The 20,550-nt window shown below is 39.4% G+C and overlaps 1 protein-coding gene across 1 annotated transcript in view; it reads right to left on the reverse strand.

Moving 5' to 3' along the window:
* PDK1 (pyruvate dehydrogenase kinase 1) overlaps positions 1 to 18,413 on the reverse strand; it is a 33,883-nt gene extending 15,470 nt beyond the window's left edge. Inside the window, exons 1-8 of the mRNA XM_030851878.3 lie at positions 18,156 to 18,413; positions 16,237 to 16,378; positions 13,460 to 13,531; positions 11,238 to 11,422; positions 10,829 to 10,924; positions 9,733 to 9,810; positions 8,172 to 8,248; positions 6,274 to 6,372 (exon numbers count right to left, since the gene is read on the reverse strand). Of these exons, the coding sequence (XP_030707738.1) occupies positions 6,274 to 6,372; positions 8,172 to 8,248; positions 9,733 to 9,810; positions 10,829 to 10,924; positions 11,238 to 11,422; positions 13,460 to 13,531; positions 16,237 to 16,378; positions 18,156 to 18,357 (951 nt within the window). The 5' untranslated portion in view covers positions 18,358 to 18,413. The remainder of the gene's footprint in view (positions 1 to 6,273; positions 6,373 to 8,171; positions 8,249 to 9,732; positions 9,811 to 10,828; positions 10,925 to 11,237; positions 11,423 to 13,459; positions 13,532 to 16,236; positions 16,379 to 18,155) is intronic.
* Between the last annotated feature and the right edge of the window lie 2,137 nt (positions 18,414 to 20,550).

Below are 20,550 nucleotides of genomic sequence, written 5' to 3' on the forward strand. Positions count from 1 at the left end.
TTGCACAACTCCTGGGGTTCAGCTTTGGATTTGGCCCTGCCTCTGCATGTAGGTCACCTGAGGGTGTCTGTTCTTCGCTCAGACAGGACAGGGTTAAAGCAGCAGCTGATTAGGGGGCTCTGGCTGGTGGGGAGAGAGGGGTACGAAATGCAGGGCGAGCCTGCAGCGGCAGAGGCCAGCATGACATTGCAACAGCCTGAGGTGCGCCATGTGTTCTCCCGGGGAAGTTGTCCCTGGATCATGGGACCCTGGCAGTGGCAGGCTGCACAGGCTTCTGGGAGGGGAGGTGTTGATAGTGACCTGTGCTTGCACACAGGCTTCTTGGTGGCTGCAGCAGCAGCCTTAGCATTTCATGCCCGTCTCTAGTGTCTGCGCTACTAGCTGCGGCTTGCGCCCGTCTCTGGAGCTCGTTTAGGCGGTGCACTGAATCCCCTCTCCTCACACACCCCGAAACAATGGTCTCTTGCCTCTTAGGCAGTTCCAGACTTTTTCCCGGACTCCCTCCTGGCTAGCTGTGGTGCACTAACCCCCTTCAGGCTGTGTTCACACAGCCAACCCCAGTCCTCTCCCTGGGGTCTCACCTCTGAAGCCTGAGCCTCAGCTCCCAGCCCCCACTCACCTCGGCAGGTGATCAGACAAGCCCCTCAGGCTGGTGAGTGCTGGTCAACACCGATCCTCTGTGCAGGAATCTCTCCGCTCTGCCCGCTGCAACCCTATTGCTGTGCTCTATTCCGTGGCTTTGAAGCTCCCCCCGCCCGCCATCCCCCGTTTCCGCCAGTGAAGGGGCTTCCTAGTGTGTGGAAGCTTTTCCTCCTTCACAGCTCCCTGCCCAAGGTGCAGGTCCTGTCCCTATTCTTTTGTCTGTTTTTTTCTTTTTTCTTTTGCCCTATCTAGGTATGTGGGGAGTTTCTTGCCTTTTGCAAAGTCTGAGGTCCTCTGCCAGCGTTCAGTAGGTGTTCTGTAGTCATTGTTCCACATGTAGATGTATTTCTGATGTATTTGTGGGGAGGAAGGTGAGCTCCACGTGTTACTCCTCTGCCATCTTGAAGGTCTCCATATTATTTTAAATGTCTAATTTTCAACAGAAATTGTAAGATATACAAAGAAGGAAGAAAGTGTGTTCTATACACAAGGGTAAAAAAGGAATCAATAGAGACTATACTTGAGGAAACTCAAATTTACTAAACAAAGACTTCAAATCAGCTATTTTAAATATGTTCACAGAACTAAAGGAAATCATTTCTAAAGAAGTAAAGTATGAGGATGATGTCTCACCAAATAAAGAATAGCAATAAAAAATATAGAAATTATGTAAGAGAACTAAATAGAAATTCTGGAGTTGAGAAGTATAATAACCAAAACAAAAAAATTCACTAGGAGGGCTCAACAGCAGACTTAAACACTTGTAAGAAAGAATCATCAATAGTGAAGACACGTCAACTAAAATCATCCCATCTGAGAAACAGAAAAAAAAAAGAAAAAAAAAAGAACAAAGCATCAAAAACACCTGTGGGACTCCATCAAGTGTACTGATGCACACATTGGGAATTCCAGGAAGAAAGAGAGAAAGGGACAAAAGAATATTTGAAGAAATAATAGCTGAAACTTCCTGATTTTGATGAAAAAGATGAAGCTATTCAAACTCCAAGTATAATAAACTCAGAGATCCATACCTGGACAGATTACAGTCAAACTGTCAAAAGCCAAAAAGAAAGAATCTTAAAAGCAGCAAGAAAAATGACTCATCACACACAAAGGATTCTAAAAAGATTAACAGCTGGTTTCTCATCAGAAACCATGAAGGCCAAAAGGCAGTAGGATTAACATATTCAAAGAAATGAATATAGAAAGAAAAAGACTATCAACCAAGAATTCCATAGCCAGTAAAATTATCCTTCAAAAATGAAGGAGAGGGCTTCCCTGGTGGCGCAGTGGTTGAGAGTCCGCCTGCCGATGCAGGGGACACGGGTTCGCGCCCCAGTTCGGGAAGATCCCACATGCCGCGGAGCAGCTAGGCCCGTGAGCCATGGCTGCTGAGCCTGCGCATCCGGAGCCTGTGCTCCGCAATGGGAGAGGCCACAACAGTGAGAGGCCCGTGTACCGCAAAAAAAAAAAAATGGAGAAATTGAGACATTCTCAGATAAGCAAAAACTGAGTTCATCATTGGTAGACCTCCCCTATCAAGAAATACTAAAGGGAATCCTTCTCCCTAAAATAAAAGAACAATAGACAGTAAATCAAATCCACATGAATAAATAAAGAGCACCAGGAAAGGTAACCACATAGATAAATATAAAGGATTGTTTAAGCGTATTTTTTTGTTCATAACTTTTTCCTCCTGTATTATTTAAAAGACAACTGCACAGAGCAATAATTATAAATCTGTGTAGATGGACATACAATGTATAAAGATATGTATATGTATATGCCAATAACACCACAAAGGATGGGGAGGGGAGGGAACAGACCTATACTGGATCAAAGTCTGTGTATACTATTGAAATTAAGTTGGTATATAATCTGAACTAGATTGCTATAAATAAAAATTATAATCTCAGGACAACCACTAAGAAAATAACTCAAATATAATTTAAAAAAACAAGAAGGAAATTAAAATGATAAACTAAAAAGTTATCATTTAAACAAAAAAAGCAGCAGTAATGTTGAAAGAAAGGATAAAGAAAGACAAGATATATAGAAAAAATGACAAAATGTCAAATGTAAATTCTACATTAACAATTATTATGTTAAATGTAACTGGCTTGAACACTCCAATTAAAAGGTGGACATTGGCAGGATGGATTAAAAAAAATGAACAAACCATATGCTGTTTACAAGAGACATGTCTTAGATTTGAAGACGCAAACGGGTTCAAAGTAAAGAAGTCTGGAAAAACATACACCATGAAAACAGAAACCAAAAGAGAGCTGGGATATTATACTAATATTGGATAAAATATACTTTAGGTCAAAAATTGTTAATAGAGACAAAGAAGGACATTTTACAATGACAGAGGGTCAACACATGAAGAAGATATAAAATTATAAACATATATACACTTAATAACTGAGCTCTGGGACTTCCCTGGTGGTGCAGTGGTTAAGAATCTGCCTGCCAATGCAGGGGACACAGGTTCAAGCCCTGGTCCGGGAGGATCCCACATGCTGTGGAGCAGGTGGGCCTGTGTACCACAACTACTGAGCCTGCACTCTAGAGCCCGCGAGCCACAACTACTGAGCCCACGTGCCATAACTACAGAAGCCCGCACACCTAGAGCCTGTGCTCCGCAACAAGAGAAGCCACCTCAATGAGAAGCCTACACACTGTAACAAATAGCCCCCACCCACTACAACTAGAGAAAGCCCGTGTGTAGCAAAGAAGACACAATGCAGACAAAAATAAATTAATTAAAAAAAACAGTCCATCATATAAAAGTAAAAAAAAAAAAAAAGACTGAAAGCTTTCCCAAGGTAAGTAAAAAGAAAAGGACACCTGTTGTATTCAACATTGTACTGGAGGTTCTAGCCACACAATTAGGCAATGAAAAAAAACAGATTGGAAAGGAAGAAGTAAAATTATTTCTATTTACAGATGACATGATCTTGTGTATAGAAAATCCTAAGGAGTTCACAAAAAAATTATGAAAACTAATAAATGAGTTTGGCAAGGTTGCAGGATACAAGATCAGTACACAAAAATCAACTATATTCCTATACACTGGCAATGTACAATCCAAAAATGAAAGAAAACAATTCCATTTACAATAGCCCCCAAAAGAATAAAATAATTAAGAATAAACTTAACAAAATAAGTGTTAGACTTGTACACTGAAAATCATAAAACACTGATGAAAGAAATTAAAGAGATCTAAATAAGTGCAAAGACATCCTGTTGTTCATGAACTGGAAGACTTAATTGATCTAAAACATTGAACTTGATCCCCATAAAAATTCAAGCTGGTGTTTCTTGCAGAAATCGACATGCTGATACTAAAATTCTTATGAAAATGCACTGAACCCATAATAGTCAAAACAACCTTGAAAGGGAAGAACAAAGTTTGAAGACTCACATTTGCCAATTTCAAAACTTACAACAAAACAATAATAATCAAAATGTGCTTAAGGAGAGATATATAGACCAATGGAATAGAATTGAGAATCCAGAAATAAACCTATACATTTACAAGCAATTGATTTTTGACCAGGATGACATGAAAATTCAATGGAGAAATAATAGTCTTTTCACAAATGGTACTGGGACAACTGGATATCTATCTGCAAAAGAATGAAACTGGATCCCTACCTCAAACCATTTATAAAAATTAACTCAAAATTAGATCAAAGACCTAAACATAAGAACTAAAACTATAAAACTCTTAGAAAGAAACAAAGGCATAAATTTTTGTGATTTTGGATTAGGCAATGGTTTCTTCTTAGATGTGACATGGAAAGCACAAGCAATAAAAGAAAAAATAGAATAACTGCAATTCTTCAAAATTAAAACCTTTGTGTTCCAAAGAACACTACGATGAAAGTGAAAAGATAAGCCACAGATGGGAGAACATTGGCAAACTATATATCTCATTAGAGACTAGTATCTACGATAGAAAACAAATAAATAGAGCTCAACAATAAAAAGACAACCCACTTAAAAACTGAGCAAAGGATCTTAACTGACATTTTTTCAAAGAAGATATATATCACTTACACCCATTAGAATGGCTATAATCAAAAAGACTGACAATAACAAATGTTGGCAAGGATATGGAAAAATCAGAACTTTCATTCATTACTGATGGAAATGTAAAATGGTACAGTCACTTTGGAAAGGAGTTTGGCATTCCTCAAAAGTTAAACAGAGTTACCTATAAGCAATTCAACTCGTATGTATATTCATAAAAGAACTGAAAACCAATGTTTACACGAAGACTTGTACACAAATGGCAGCATTATTCACAAAAACCAAAAAATGAAAACAACCCAAATGTCCATGAACTGATGAATGAATAAGCAAAATATGTTTATACCCATTCAACATAATATTATTCAGCCATACAAAGGAATGGATACATGCTATAATATACTAAGTGAAAGAAGTCAGTCACAAAAGACCACGTATCGTATGACTGCATTTTTATGAGATGTCCAAAACAGGGAAATCCATACACAGAAAGTGGATTAGTGGTTGCTAAAGGCTGGGGAGAGGAGGAAATGGGGAGTGACTGCTAATGAACACTGAGTATTTTCTTGGGAGTGATGAAAATGTTCTGAAATTCGACAGTGGTATGGTTGTACAACCTTGTGAATATACTAAAAACCACTGAATTGTATACTTAAGAAGAAAAAGGAACAGTAGATGCCTTCAAAAGTTCTGCAAGATGATTATTTTTAGTCTATAATTCCATGTATGAACTTAAATGCTAGGAAAATGGCAATTGAGGCTGGGGGAGGAGAAAGAGGGGAGATGCTCTAAGAGAGCTAACTTCTCAGCTACCATAACTGAAAGCTGATGTTAGCTATTTAAAATTTTCTAATTTCAGAAACAGCAATATTAGAATACTACTTTAAACTAGCTAAATACCAGAAGAAACAACTAAAAGACTATCTCTGAGTAGTGACCTACAAACGGCAAGGACCTGACATATATGATTTTTATATGCTCTTCATTTATTAATTTAATACAAAATTTAAAATGACTATTTTAAAGAGAGAAACATCATCATACTCTAAGAAACTGGACTATCTGAAAAATGTAGTAGAGAAGGCCTGGCACTCGGGTCAAAAGACTGATTTCATGTCCTGTGTCATTTATTGGCCATCTAATAATGAACTAATCACTGTGTCTAGTTTCATATCTGTAAAATTGAGAATAAAATTACCTTTGCTCCTAACTAAAATTTGCTATGAAAATCAAATGAAACAAAAGTAGATTAAAAAGCATTGTTTAAAAATGAAAAATTATGTACTATCTACATAACACTACAAATACCCAAATATTTTAGATTTTACTTATCAAAGTAGATACCAAAGTGGACATTCATGATCCTGCTAAGCTGTCTGTCTCCAGGATTTACTTTAACTTGAATCATCTGGATGAAGGACCAGAACAGAAATAGACTCAAGGGAATATTCCATAACCTGCCAGATAAATGAAGTAATGTGCTTATTATCAATTAGTTACAGAATTTCTTTCTCCTAAGAATAAATTGTCTTCTAGAAAATATGTGCATGCCTGTACATCAATTTAAAAAAATAAACAAAGAACAGCATTTACCTTCACAGTCAAATCCTCATTACCCAGCGTGACATGGACTTGAATAGGCGGGTAAACACCTTTGTTGGCATGATGCTCCATTGTTGCTCTCATTGCATTCTGAAATACATAAGGGTTACATTAAAAATGCAACTTTAAAGAGAGAAACTAATTACAATTTTCAAGTACATATGCACTACTTGAAATTTTTCTAAAAATTTAATTCAGTGGAAATATGCCAGAGAATCATAATTCTTATAACCATATTTAAAGAATTACTTTAAAAAAATAGTCAGTTTTGAAGGACTTGGTAGATATTTAGATTTAAAGACCCCAACTAAATTCTGCATATTTTCCAAAACCAGACTTCTCGACACTTTTAACTAGTTTTACATGAAAGCAGAAAATTCTATCCAAATATTTTTATAATTTGATAATGGGCAAACCTCGTTTTTTGAAAACAGTTTCATCTCCATTTTAAAGAACTATTTAAATTGTCATAAATTGCTTTAAGAAAAAACAATTTTTTCATTTAGTATTAATAGCAAGTCTTATTATGATGTAGAAATGAATCCAAGTTACCACTAGTTTGAAACTGGGGTATTTACACTGTAAAACTGTTTTGACCAATTTCTAGAGGATACAGGGTACACAGTGCCAACATATCATAAGCACTACGTGATGACATGTAGCATTGGAGTAGGAACTGCTAAGACTAGATACAGTTTAAAAGGCAAAAGACACGACTGAACTTGGAAATAAGAGTGTGTGGCCCTGGAGCACCAATCAGGATTGAGTCCCCTGAGGAGGAGATTCTGTCATCTCTACCAAAGGCCATTTAAGATCAGGTTTCAGACAGAAGCCATTATCACTGACATAATATAAAATCTGTTACATAATATGGTAATATTTCTTTTATAAAGCATCATGGGGAACAAGATCTTTATGTGACTGCAATTTCAAGGAAAAAAGTTAATCCTTGAAGTGCCAATTGTTTATTCATTTAACCACTTTGGTAGAAAGATTTTTGTAAGATATTCGATACGTTCTTGCTGTCTTAGAACCAAGAACATTCTTCAATCTTCGCTATTCTAAGACAGTCAACCAGTTTTTCTGTTTCACTGTATTTTTCTTTTTCATGATCAGGCTGAAAGCCACCTCTTCTCTCTTCCACAGGCTCTTGGCTGAAGACATGGTAACCACACTGAGAGAGACTACAGGCTTGATCTGGGGTGTAATTTTCAGCCACATGGACCCGTACCACTCCTCATCATTCACTTTCCTGTCTACCAGCAAGTGTCATTGGTGTGTTGATGAGAAAAAACGTACTCTCAATATTATTAGCATAATTGTATTTAGTTTTCAAATTTTGCTGTAAAGAGCAAAAATAACAGGAGAAGCCCTGTAAATCAATATAAATGACTTTCTCAAAAAAAATGCATATAACAGTGGGACTGGTCCTTTAGAGGTGAAAGTTGAGAATCATTCTTCTAAATATTTTGTTTTGTAAAAATATAAATAAAACTTTATTGAGCACCTATAGTGTGCTGCCATTGTATTAGAATTTAGTATGTTATTCTCTTCATAGTAACCTAGATAGTATTATCCTTGTTTTACAGAGGAGTAAACTGAGGCTCAGAAAGGTTGAGTGACTTGCCCAAGGTCACACACATATTACATGGCAGAATTGGAATTCAAATCCAGGTCTTTCTGAGTCCCAGGTCTGAGCTTACCACTAAACTGAGGGGCCCGTGAGTGTTGACAAACAGCTGATCTCCAGTGATGTGACATGACACCGAACATGAAAGGGTATCTTTTAATGAAACTGAGGAAAATGCGGTACAGTATTTAAACTTTCAAAGCAGATTCCTAACCTTAGAAAAGGACTGATAAAGGTGACGTAATACTATTTTACAAACCTTGAAAAGTTCAAACACCATGTGATAGAGATGGGATGGTACATAAACCACTTGTATTGGCTGTCCTGGTGATTTTGCTACAGAGCAGAAGAGAAAAATATGAAAGTACAGAGAGATGTGCTTAGAGCATTTTAAAGAATATATTGTGTAGTGATGAAAAGAAAACATTTACTGTGGAGGATAGTACTATTTGGGGGAGAAGGGCCACACCAGTTCTTCACTGAATCAGTGTTTGAACCCAATGCTCACACAAATTTATAACTGACTGTGACAACAAGAGTCCTGCACTCACTCTTGCAATCCTGCATAATGATCTACCAACCCATCTTCCCATTCTTGTCTACAACGGTGAGTCTGTTTAAGACACTCAGCCTTAAGGTCGGAATTTTACCTTCCAAAAAGAAGTGTTAAAGTCTACTTGGTCCAACCCACATAAATACATTATTTCTTTAAAAAGCCATTTTTTAATTGTTTCACCCAGGTGGAACGTTTTGTTTTATTTTAGGCACTTCAACGGATATAGATCTGAATAAAAACTTTGAGCTAGCATCAATTTATCAAGGACTACTAATTCTACATTCAAACATTTAATAGGAGCCCAGCTGGGGGTAGAGGGCAGATAATAAGTAAAGCAGAACTTTTAGTAAAGGAGTAAGAGTCTCCATACCTTAGAATTCTAATTCAGCCAATAAACTGGACTCCCCACTGAATACTGTCCCTTGGAAACATGGACAGTACATCTGGAAACTGCCCACAGCAGTTCAGGTTCCCAAACTATCACTTGTGCATTGTGGTTCTTATTTACTGAATGGTACCATATGGCTTTAGAAAACCAGGCAATTCTATTTTCAATGGGGCAACTTCCTCCACTGCCCTCCCACTCTAAGGTCCAGAATACAACTCAGTAAAGCCTATTTAATTTCATTCTTCTTAAAGGGTGATTTTAACTTAGGAAATGTTTGTCCCTCTATCAAACTACCCTACCTCAAGGAAAAACAGGGAGACTCATCAATCTCCTTTAAGGCATCTAAACCTTTTGTGTCCAAAAGGCACTAGTCAGGGTGAAAAGAAGACCATCAGAAATAATCAGATTCTCATATAGATGAGCATCCTTCTTTCCTCTTTTACATCTCCAGTCTTTTTACTTCCTCAACAATAAAAAATGGTTTACAACTCAGGAAATAGAAATCTTAAAGGGTAAACCATACATTACTGAAGTACATATAAAAGTCAGATGTAATTTTCTCAGCATCACTTTTTTCTATGACTAACCAGAAAATCAAAAATAAGCAAAGAATCAATATTATCAATTAAAAATAAGGAAAACGGGGAAGAAAAAGCCAAAATGTCTTTCAGAAAGGATCCAACTAAATTAAAATATATATATATATGTACCCACACATAAATACATATATTTTTAACATGATTTGCTCTCCCTCAGTTTTCATATCCAATGAAGAAGTTGATGAAAAGTTCTTTTAATTAAAACAAATCTAAATTCTTATCATTCCTTCTCTGGTAATCATAACACTAATCATTAAGGAAAAGGCATCAGGCTTACCATTTAGTTCTTCAAGTTCTAGTTCGGGAGAGTTAATATAATACAAATCACACAGACGCCTAGCATTTTCATAGCCATCTAGTGTGAATCAAAACAAAAAAGTCATTAAATAAATTTACTTCTGTTTCATGCATTAAGATGGCAATAGTATATAGACAAAAGAAATTTTAAAACTTTCTATAGAAAAAAATATACTTTAATAATCTTAGTTTGGGGAAGGTCTTTTTTAAGTACGACATGACAAAGCCTAAAGGCCAGAAAGGAAAAAATGACAGATATGATCACAAAAAATTAAAATATCTGTATGGGAAAAGACACCATAAACAAAGTAAAAAGAAAACCAGAAGGCTGAAGAAACTATTTACAATACAGATAACAAAAATTTAGAGTTGTAAGGGTTTAGGGAATAGCCACTCTCATTCATTGATACGTTTTTGGAGGTATCAAAATTTGAAATGCACTTTAAATATTTTTGATTCTAGGAATCTTGCCTTCTAAAATACTAGCAAAAGTCAGCACATATCTAAGGATGTCCACTGCAGTACTGTTGGTGATAGAAAATTTAAAACAACCGAAATAGGCATCAATAGGAGATGGATTAATACATTCTGATACATCCGTAACAGCCATTCAATAACCTGGTGTATATCCATATGTACTGCACATGGTACAATGTCTGTAAACTTGTAGAAAAATATACACAAAGTACCCCATTTTCCAAAAACAACAAACAATATAAGACCAACAGTTATGTATGTGTGCAAGTATAGATGGTACAAACACAAAAAAGTGTGGAAAGATGCAAACCAAACTATTACGAATTATGGCTCCAATATAGGGAATTAGAAAGAGGGGAGGAGGAAATATTTTGAAGTCAACAGATAGCCTCATAATATCACCACACTCTAACAAAACACTGTATCAACAAAACATTCGTCCTATTCATAGTGCACAGTTAGCATTATAAAGTTATATTCAAACCCATACGTTCCCTCCTAACATTTTATCTCATAATATAAATAATTATTTTAATAGCAAGAAAAATAATACTCAATTTTGATTTTTTCATTTTTTCTGAAAGGAGAAAGGTACTTACCTTTAATAACTTCAACCACATTGCAGTTTGGATTTATGCTTCCAATGTGTTTTCGATGAGACAGGCTTCCTTTGCCTTTTCCACCAAATAATAAAGCTATCAAAAAATAAAAAACAAATAAAATAAGCTAAAATACCTAATGCCCCTGTCCAGATTTGAATACTGTTTCTCTAATGGGTAGCAAACAGTAGAACAAGTATTTTCCTTAAACATAAACATAGTATTTTACATAATGTTAAACATAAAAACTCAATTTAAAAAAAGCTCCTTTGTACGGCAGTCTATTTGCTTTTCTTAATACGTGAAAAAGTAAAATTAAATGTTCTCCCTAAAAGGAAGTTTTCTAAATAAATTTAAAATATACCAACACATCTTATTTAGCTTCTTCTCTTGACTTGCAGATACTTACAGTGCTGATTGAGTAACATTCTAATTGAAATGCGACTCATGTAGAAACGATCCAAAAAGTACTGAACGTTCTGGCTGGTGACAGGATCCACCCCGAAGCTCTCCTTGTATTCAATCACACCCTGAGCCATCGTGGGAATCACGTCATTGTGTCGGTTCCTGATCCGTATCACAGTATCTGTAAAGCTAAACAAACCCGTCTGTTAAAACAGCCAAATATTTTGGCAAGTGAATGGGATACTAAAATCTAAGTTTACTCAATAATACTAGGCAAGGAAGCCCTAATTCAGTAAAAGAAGCATCGGTGCATGTTTTCTTACACTTATTTAAATATATTTCAGATGATAAAATATACCACGTCTATGGAGATGTTAAGAAATTCCAAAATAGAACTTGTGAGATGTAATTATTTTCTTGGAACTCCTAAAAGTAACACGGCCACAAAACACAATCCTACAAATGTGAAGGGTTTTCTTTAACCATTATTAACTAAGATTATCTGAGCACTTGCTATGAGGATGGATCCAGGGACATTCAGCATAAGGGAAGACAGAGCACTTGCTTCTAGGGAACACATGCTCTGTAAGGAATGAAGATGAATGAGCCAATAAAGGCTGTCTGTTTTGGAACTATTCCCCAGGTTCAAAAAGAGAAAGGGCCACTTAGAAAAGTAGAAAAGAATTCTAAGTCCATTCATCCAATGAGTTTAAAAAAAAATGGGAGAAGAAAAGGTAAATGTTGTGTTCAAAGAAAAATCATCAAGCCATCCAGTCTTCCCATTTCTATCATTCGGAAGACATTATTGCATGGTTAATTTAAAGAACTAAATAAAAGAGGAAAGAAGTCTTAGTTATGAAGTAACAAAATCCATCTTGTAATATACCCGTAAGAATTTACACTTCCGAATGAGTGCTTTCTCATTCAAAGTCATCATCTTGAATGCTATTAACCTATTCCAATGATGCTCTCACTACTCAAAACATTTTTGGAATTCCTAGCTTGTAATTAGTTTCGAAACCAAACTGTTAATCCAAAATACAAACAACAAAACTCCTCAAAAACAACAATCAACTCATCATTTCTAGTCACTCCTTAATCATTTATTTCACGTCTCTCTATCTTGTCAAAACCAAAACCTGCAGTATTCTGCCTGGCTGCTCACCTTAGTTTTTAAAATTCAGCTCTGAATAACTTTTCCCAGAAGGTTCTACAGCATAATGTTTACTTTTAAGTAAGACTGAGTGGGTCCAAATCCATTTGCTATCTCTGTGACCTTAATGCTATCTTATGTTACTTAACCTCTTTGTGCACAGATAGTATTACCTCAGTAGAGTTATTTTAAAGATTAAATGACATCATCTGTGTAAACTATGCTGCATACCTAGACAGAGAGTAAATTCCTGATGTTATTTTCAAACCAAAATCAGGTTTAAAAAGTGAAATGTTGCTATCACCTTTAAAGACAGTAAATAAAAAATGTGTAATGCACTCGAAGGACAACAAAAGAGGTAGTCTTTAAGTTCTGAGCAACATTCACTGGAATAAGCAGGTAACTTGCCTTAGGGGACTATGGGGCTTATTAGTCCTGGTATGTTGATTATTAAACAGGTCACATTACTTACACTGTCTCACAGACCACTGGTCATAAACTAGAGACCCATAGACAAGTTTTTGTAGGCCTTCAGTGTCTGTTAAAAATTTAATTAGTTTCCAATCTTTCAAAATTAAGAGATTTTACTTTAAAAAAAACTAGACTTGCAGTTTTTCTTACACACACACACACACAGATCAGATGATCTGGGCAGTGTTTCTGCTCAGCAATGATCAGCGGAGCTGAGATGGCTGTCCTTTAGAAGCATACACTCTCCAGGTCAAGAGTCCTCACCAGCCCCCTATCATCCAAGTGGTACTGAGGCCACATCTGCATTTCCATATTGGTCATCCCATTTGAATTGTATCTTTCTTTACACTAGAGTTAAGAGGAACATGAAGATTTTCTTATGCCCAGCCCAATTTACGAACTTATGTTACCTTATTGGCCTGTATGGGCTGCTATAGACACATATACCACCATATGTTCTAGAGTAGTGGGAAACTAAAAGTTAATCAATTTTCCTAAAGTGACCCAACAGCAGGTATAAGCTCAATACCTTTACATTTTTTATATGATGTCCAAACAGTATAAAAATTGTGTTCAGAATAGGGTCAAAACTGTGTACTTACTCATAAATAGTTTTAGCATCTTCAGCACTTTTGTCCTTAAAATCAAGAAGCTCCTGAAGACTCTGGATATACCTAAAATGCAAATCAACCCCTAGTAAAGCTGTTCTTTTACATTTTGAAACTTTAATATTGTGAAAATGTTCAAAAGGCATTTTTAACATTTCTTAATTTTTAATTAATTTTTAACAAATTATGGTTGAAGTAGGATTTTTATACCCATTCACATTCAAGCAAAGTGCCTGACAATAATTAGAAGAAGGTACATGTTTTCTCCTAAAAGCTTAGGTTAAATTTGATTTAAGAATTTTAAGATTTCCTACTTTTTTTTTAAAGTTCTATACTCTAAGATAGTTTTTAAATTTCTTAAAATTACCACTGTACCTTACAGTATAAATACTGACTTAATGAGAACTGAGTCTGTCACCAATAGCCATATGATATTGGGCAAATGACTTAACTTGTCTTAGTCTCAGTAAAATGTGGATGCCAGCCTACCTTGGTCTAAGAGTCTAACTTAAATGCCTCTGCTTTAAAAACTTAATTTTAGATGTTTGTGTCCAGTCAACAGATGTTTATTGAAAGTTTACAATCTAACACGTGGTTCTTTTAAACAACTGAACAAAAACACAAAAGTCATGAAAATGCAGGTTTTTAATTTACCAAACAATTCAAGGGAGCAAATCACCTGGTAAAGGAGCAAAATGAGGGAAGCCAAATGACTCTCTGAAGGTCATGCTGAGGAGCACAGTGGTAGTGCAGCGCCAGAGCCAAAACACCTACCATTCAATGACCATCAGTAGTGTAAGGTCTGCTTTGGCTGGATCTAAAACTGCCATAACTTAGCAGGCACCCAGGGGCAATGAAAGTGTTTTAAAAATCTGTAAATCCACATGTTGGTTTGGAAAGTTGTTTCTGACAAGCAATATGCCTTACTGCATGCCAACACATTCCAAAGTCAAGTGATTCTGATGTCTACTGTTATGACTTAACACTTACTTTTCTCTTTATTGGCAAGAACAATTACGCTCTTTATTCAAGAGATACTGAAACCAAGCAGGACCCTGTGGGGCTCCTGGGCATGGAAGCCTTTCCATGTCCCCTGTTTCTTGTTTGTAGGGAATAGACTCCAGCCTCCACAACCTTCCCTGAGTTCCAAAGGGCAGGTCCAAACAGTTGGTAATCAGGGAAGGGAGGGGATGCAGAGACAAGGCAGGAGCAGCCAAGAAACAACAGTGCAGCCTTGGGGCAGGTCCTGGTTCCACCTCAAGGGAGATACATAACAATATCTTTGAGCTTTTTTACAGAACTAAAACCCCCAACAAATGGAATATGTTAGCATTCTTTAATCCAGAGAAGGTCACAGTTTGATAACCTCAGGAAGCTCATCAGGAGACCACCTGAGGCCAGATGAAAGGACTGCAGGCCCTGCACACCCTCATCCTTATCAGCAAACCCTGCCCTTGAACCACTGCTATAATCACCAAATCTCCCTGTGTTGGGACACAGTTTTTCAGGGCATGAGCCCGCTGTGTCCCGCTTTGCCTGGCAAAGCAATAAGCTATTCTTTCCTACTTCTCCCAAAACTCTTGTCTTCAAGATTTGATTCGGCACCAGTGCACAGAGGCCGAGTTTTTGGCATCAAATTTACAACACTTACAATGTGTTAGGCACAGATAAGATTTCAAAATGCAGCATATTCTATTTTTAACGAATTCAAAACAAAACAAAACAAAACAGGAATAAGCCTCCATAGAAAATTGTATGTCCCCCTTCCATCAGAGTTCCTCTTACTTAAACCACATTTCTAACTGTTACATTCTTGGACTACATGGCATCTAATTATCGTTTATGTAGCAGTCATACTTCTTTCACTTATTTTAAAAAAGTGACATTAGATCAGCTTCTCCCAAAACTATAATGCCTACAACAGGAAAGCTAGGATCTCCACAAATCATAATTGGGAAATGTCTTGCAGCTCAATTTTTTCCATTTAAGACTGAAATCTGGCAAACTCTTTTGTTTGAAATCTATAGTGCTTAAGAGAATAACACTTGTAATAGCATTAACAAGAAAGGCTGTACACAGGTGGCCACATATGTGTGCACACTTTTAATACCTCTACTGTCATTTTTTAAAGGAGAGATCATAGTTTCTACACAATTCTAATAACTTCTAATTGTCTTTAAATGGTAGAATAAAGATTTTAACTTTTGTGATTTATAAAAATATACTTCACTAAAATAAATTCAGTTTATAAAAAATATTTACACCCTTTAATACATTTTATTAATCTGACCACAGCATGGGGCAGTAGAAACAAACAAATCTGAATTTGACTCCCAGCTCCACCACGACTGGTGCTGCCTTGGGCAAAGGACTTAATCTGTAGGTGCCTCAGTTTTCTCATCTATAAAATGGAGGTAATCATGCCTACTGGGCAGGGTTATTGAAGGGATTAAAGGTAATGTACATAAATCCCTAACTATCAACATACAGTAGATATTTTTATTACATTATAAAATAACATCCCTGCAGATTTAATAACACAAATCTGAAATATAGTGTTTGTATTTCTGTGCAGTTCTGATTGTTTTTTTCAAAACCAAAAAGTAGTACAGTCCAGGATTCAGGGGATAAACCCAGATACATCCAAACAAAGGAGGAGGAATGCTGCCACTACCTTAAGATTCCACTGAAGAGTAAAAAAGTATTTGCTTTAACTTCGGGTAAAGTCTACAACTCTATGGAAATTGCAGACTCAAGACAGGCAATCTTACCAGCTTTGCACCAATTGAACTGATGGTGTCCTGAGAAGATTATCTGGAAGAAGACTTATTTCTTTCATTATATTTGCCAATCTCACAGGCAACTCTTGCCGCAAAAACATAAATGAGGTCTTTTCACAAGCATTCACAGATCCTGAAACCAAACAGTGGGAACAGCAGTGAGTGAAGGCCATAAGGCAGGGAGAAACACAGAGGGAGTTATTTGGCAAGTGGTAGCATCACCATATGACAGGGCAAGGAAGAGGAGGCAAGGGACAAGATAGCCTGAATGACCTTCCAACTCCCACCCTTCCAACCACACTGTACAGCAGCAATGAGGATACTTTCTTATCTCCATTACTCACATCTCCCATCTTAGAACTAAGACGACCTAAGCAAGCCTAAGCAAGTCACAGGGTCTAATTAACGTAGGACCTGCAAAAACCTATCCTATATAACCTGTTGTTGCTATCATTAAAAAAATCTGTTTCTTAACTCTAGGTTTATGAGAAGAACCTCTCTAAGAAACAGTGGAAATTCTGACATGTTCACAGGAAGATGCATTGATTCCACGCAGAACTACTATACTAATTGCCATAAGCAAAGAGTAAATGTAGAAGAGTCTTTCAGGCAACAGAAAGCAAAAAATACCAATGCCTGTTCAGCAACCATCTTCAAGCTTCTCCCCCAGCAGGTCCTATTCAATTGTTTGATTCCTGGAAAGCAACCTGCTTCCTCCTCCACTCCTATCTCCTTTGCTAAGCAGAACAGCTGTAGAATCTCCTTTGGCAAGCAGTTTCGTTTAAAGTTAAACTAAAAAGCCCTGTTATTTCAGTAATGCATTTTAAACTCACTGATTTAATCTTGCTGTTTTAGCAAGAGACATCCTTAGCAAAAACTAGATTGTCAATAGCAGGAATTATTGTATTAAAACATTTTCCTGTGAAAGTTTAATGGCATACTTGGGAACAAGGCCAAATTCACCCCTTAATCACACTAGAGTCATTTTAAAGTAAAAACAAAAACCAAGAGCTCCGAGCCAAACAAAATTGCCACTGTAAACCACAAGTTCAAGATACCAAAAGATACCATGGTGGTATCTTTCAAGCCACTAGTGATCCGTTAGTGACCAAACAGCACTCAAAATGCAGAAGATAACTTTGCCTACTCAAAGTTTTGACTTTATTAGTTTCCCCCGTTTCCCCTTAGCGCCCCCATATGAGAAGGCAAAGTTAAATGCCTGACTTTGAAATTCCTCTGCAGCCTTTCCAGAGAAAACCAGGAAGCACCCATCCGAGAAAGGCGAAAGTCGATAGTCACTTTGGTAAACAAACCCCACATCATATTGTACTCACGCACTTTACACGTGCTCCAGAGTTTGTTGTTGACGAAATGAATGTGACATTGGTGGAAACTCCTAAGCCAGTGGCAAGGAAAACATTCTCTGAAACACTGGGCCAGTTATAACCTGCTTCTCCTATCAGCACGCCACTTTTATGCAATCATCATATGCAAAACTAAGCATTTATCAGCACTCTGCAGAATCCCAACGCGACTCCCGGAGGTGTCAGCACACTCGCTTCCCACCGGAGCTGCGCTCTTCCGAAACGGCCAGGCTGCGAGCGCGGAGGTGCACACGGGCGCTGAAAAGCGACGGGTCATTCCGCCCTCGGCCCCGGGTTTGTTTTTCAACAATACACGGCAAAAAAAAAAACCCACACGCTTCCAGTTATCTCGCCTGCCCCTGCACCTGAGCAGAAAGATCCATCCGCGAGAAAGGAAGGAGGCACCTAAGGCGCCCGGGGAGAGACGTTGAGTGGGGCGCTCAGAAAACAAGAGGGCGTCCGCGCGGGCCGGGCCCGGCCGGGGTCAGCGGCCGCAGCTCCCGTCTGGGGCTGCGCAGGAAGGCCCGAGGTCCGGGCCGCACTCACCGAAGTCCAGGAACTGCTTCATGGAGAGCGGGGACGGTGAGAAGCGCGCGTAGAAGTCCACTTGGCCCGGAACGCCGCGTTCGGGCGCCGGGCCGGAGCCCGAGTCCGAGGTGAGGCTGCGGCTGACGTTGGGGCGGGCGGCGCGCAGCCCGGGGCCCGGACCGGCCGAGGCGGCTCCGCGCAGCAGCCGCGCCAGCCTCATGCTGAGCCCCGCCGGAGGAGCCGGAGCCCCCGGCGCCAGGTCGCCGCTCCGCGGCTCGTCCGGGTGGTACGTGAGGGACGTGGCGGCCTCGGGGGCGGGGAGCCGCTGTCACCGCCGCGGCCACCGCCCCCTTCGCCGGAGCCCGGCCCCTCCCGCGCCGCTGGGCGGGGCCCTGGGGGGGAGGAGGCGGGGAGCGCGCGCCGGGCCGCCCCCGGGTCAGAGTCCGGCCCCCCGCGCTGCGGGGCGGGGCCCGGAGAGCGGCAGGGCGGGCGCGTGCGCCTGGAGGCCCGGCGCTGTTTAGTGCGCCCTCCCACGCCCTTTGGGAACAAAACCCACCTTCCTGCTTCCCCCGCCCTTCCAGCCTCAGACGAAAGGCTCAAGGGCGGGGCTTGGCTCAAGGGCTCCGCTTCCAGGCGCCACGGTGTCCTGCTGTGAGCGTGTTCCAGAAACCCTCCTCTGTGATGCAAGCCCAATATTTTACAGGGGAGGAAACTGAAACCCAACGAGTTTCAGGAGCAGACCGTTGCCAAACAGTGGGACAAAAGTACGAATGGTGATCACTGCAGAGTGTGGCCCTAAATAATAGCACAACGACCGCCGTCCCAGGAGAAGAGAATTGGCAGCCCAACTTGAAGCGTTATCTACAGGCATTCTCGGCCTGGGCAGCAGTGTATTAAAAAAGGCTCCCTCCACTCCGATTGCCCTTCTCTCTGTCCTCTTAGCGTCACAGTTTGGTTGCCCCGTCCTTTCCAGGTTTCTAAATATAAGACTAAATGTAATATAAGACTAGAGAATTTCTAATTTTGATTCAATCCCTTAGAGTTGCAAAGGCTGAGTCACAGTGAAAAAATTACCACTGTCCCTTCTCTCCACTGCTACTTCCCCATATTATCGAACCACAGTGCTTTATAATGTCCTAGATGCAACAAAAGTACTTTTCCATGGGTGTGTAGTTTATCAATTTTATTGTATAATTTATTATACAATAAAAAGTTTATATGTATAGATACACATATATACGTATATATGTGTATATATATCCAGCAGTTACTGGTATAGAATAATTCATTTCTCCATATGGTCAGTTCTTGAGTTGTATAAAAGTATATGTATAAAGAATGAGATGAGGACTTCCCTGGTGGCACAGTGGTTAAGAATCCGCCTGCCAATGCAGGGGTCACGGGTTCAATCCCTGGTCCGGGAAGATCCCACATGCCGCGGAGCAACTAAGCCCGTGCGCCACAACTACTGAGTCTGTGCTCTAGAGCCCACGAGCCACAACTACCGAAGCCAGTGCGCCTAGAGCCCATGCTGTGCATCGAGAAAAGCCACCGCAACGAGCCCATGCACCGCAACGAAGAATAGCCCCCACTCTCCACAACTAGAGAAAGCCCGTACGCAGTAACAAAGACCCAACGCAGCCATAAATAAATAAATAAATTTATTTTTAAAAAAAGAATGGGGCTTCCCTGGTGGTGCAGTGGTTGACAGTCCGCCTGCCGATGCAGGGGACACGAGTTCGTGCCTCGGTCCGGGAAGATCCCACATGCCGCGGAGTGGCTGGGCCCGTGAGCCATGGCCGCTGAGCCTGCGCGTCCGGAGCCTGTGCTCCGCAACGGGAGAGGCCACAGCGGTGAGAGGTCCACGTACCGCAAAAAAAAAAAAAAAATAAGTAGGGTGGTCTGAGGCCTGGGGAAAGATGAATGGAGGTAAGGCGGTGAAGTAACCCGTGTTCTGCGCATGCGCAACTGAGCTACGTGCTTTTTCATGGGATGCTTGTTCAGAAAATGGAGGGGTTAGTGTGATCTGAGGGTGGAGTGTTTTGGCCTTCTGATGTCAAAAGGTCATCTATCCAACACTGCAGAAGGCCCAGTTGAATAGTTGGCAGTCTCGACCAATATGAACTGGGCAAGACTAGCTCCATGTTCCTGAAAAACAGCTTTTGAAACCGTTACTATAGTGATCCATACGTCAGAGGTGTTACCTATAGGGGGCGGTTAAAGGAGTCTTGTGATGTATTGTCTAAGCTATGTGAAGCTTGAAGGGTGTGCAATTTGTAGGAACAGTTAAGGCAGGTTTGATCAGTGAAGGCAGGTTACATATGATTAAGCAAGTTATAGTTTAAGGGATCTGTTGACTGCCCTTGCTTTCATTATCCCACAGGTTTAGCTTGAGGGAGAACATTGACCACCT

Source organism: Globicephala melas, chromosome 7, assembly GCF_963455315.2.
Source record: "Globicephala melas chromosome 7, mGloMel1.2, whole genome shotgun sequence".
Lineage (NCBI taxonomy): Eukaryota > Metazoa > Chordata > Mammalia > Artiodactyla > Delphinidae > Globicephala > Globicephala melas.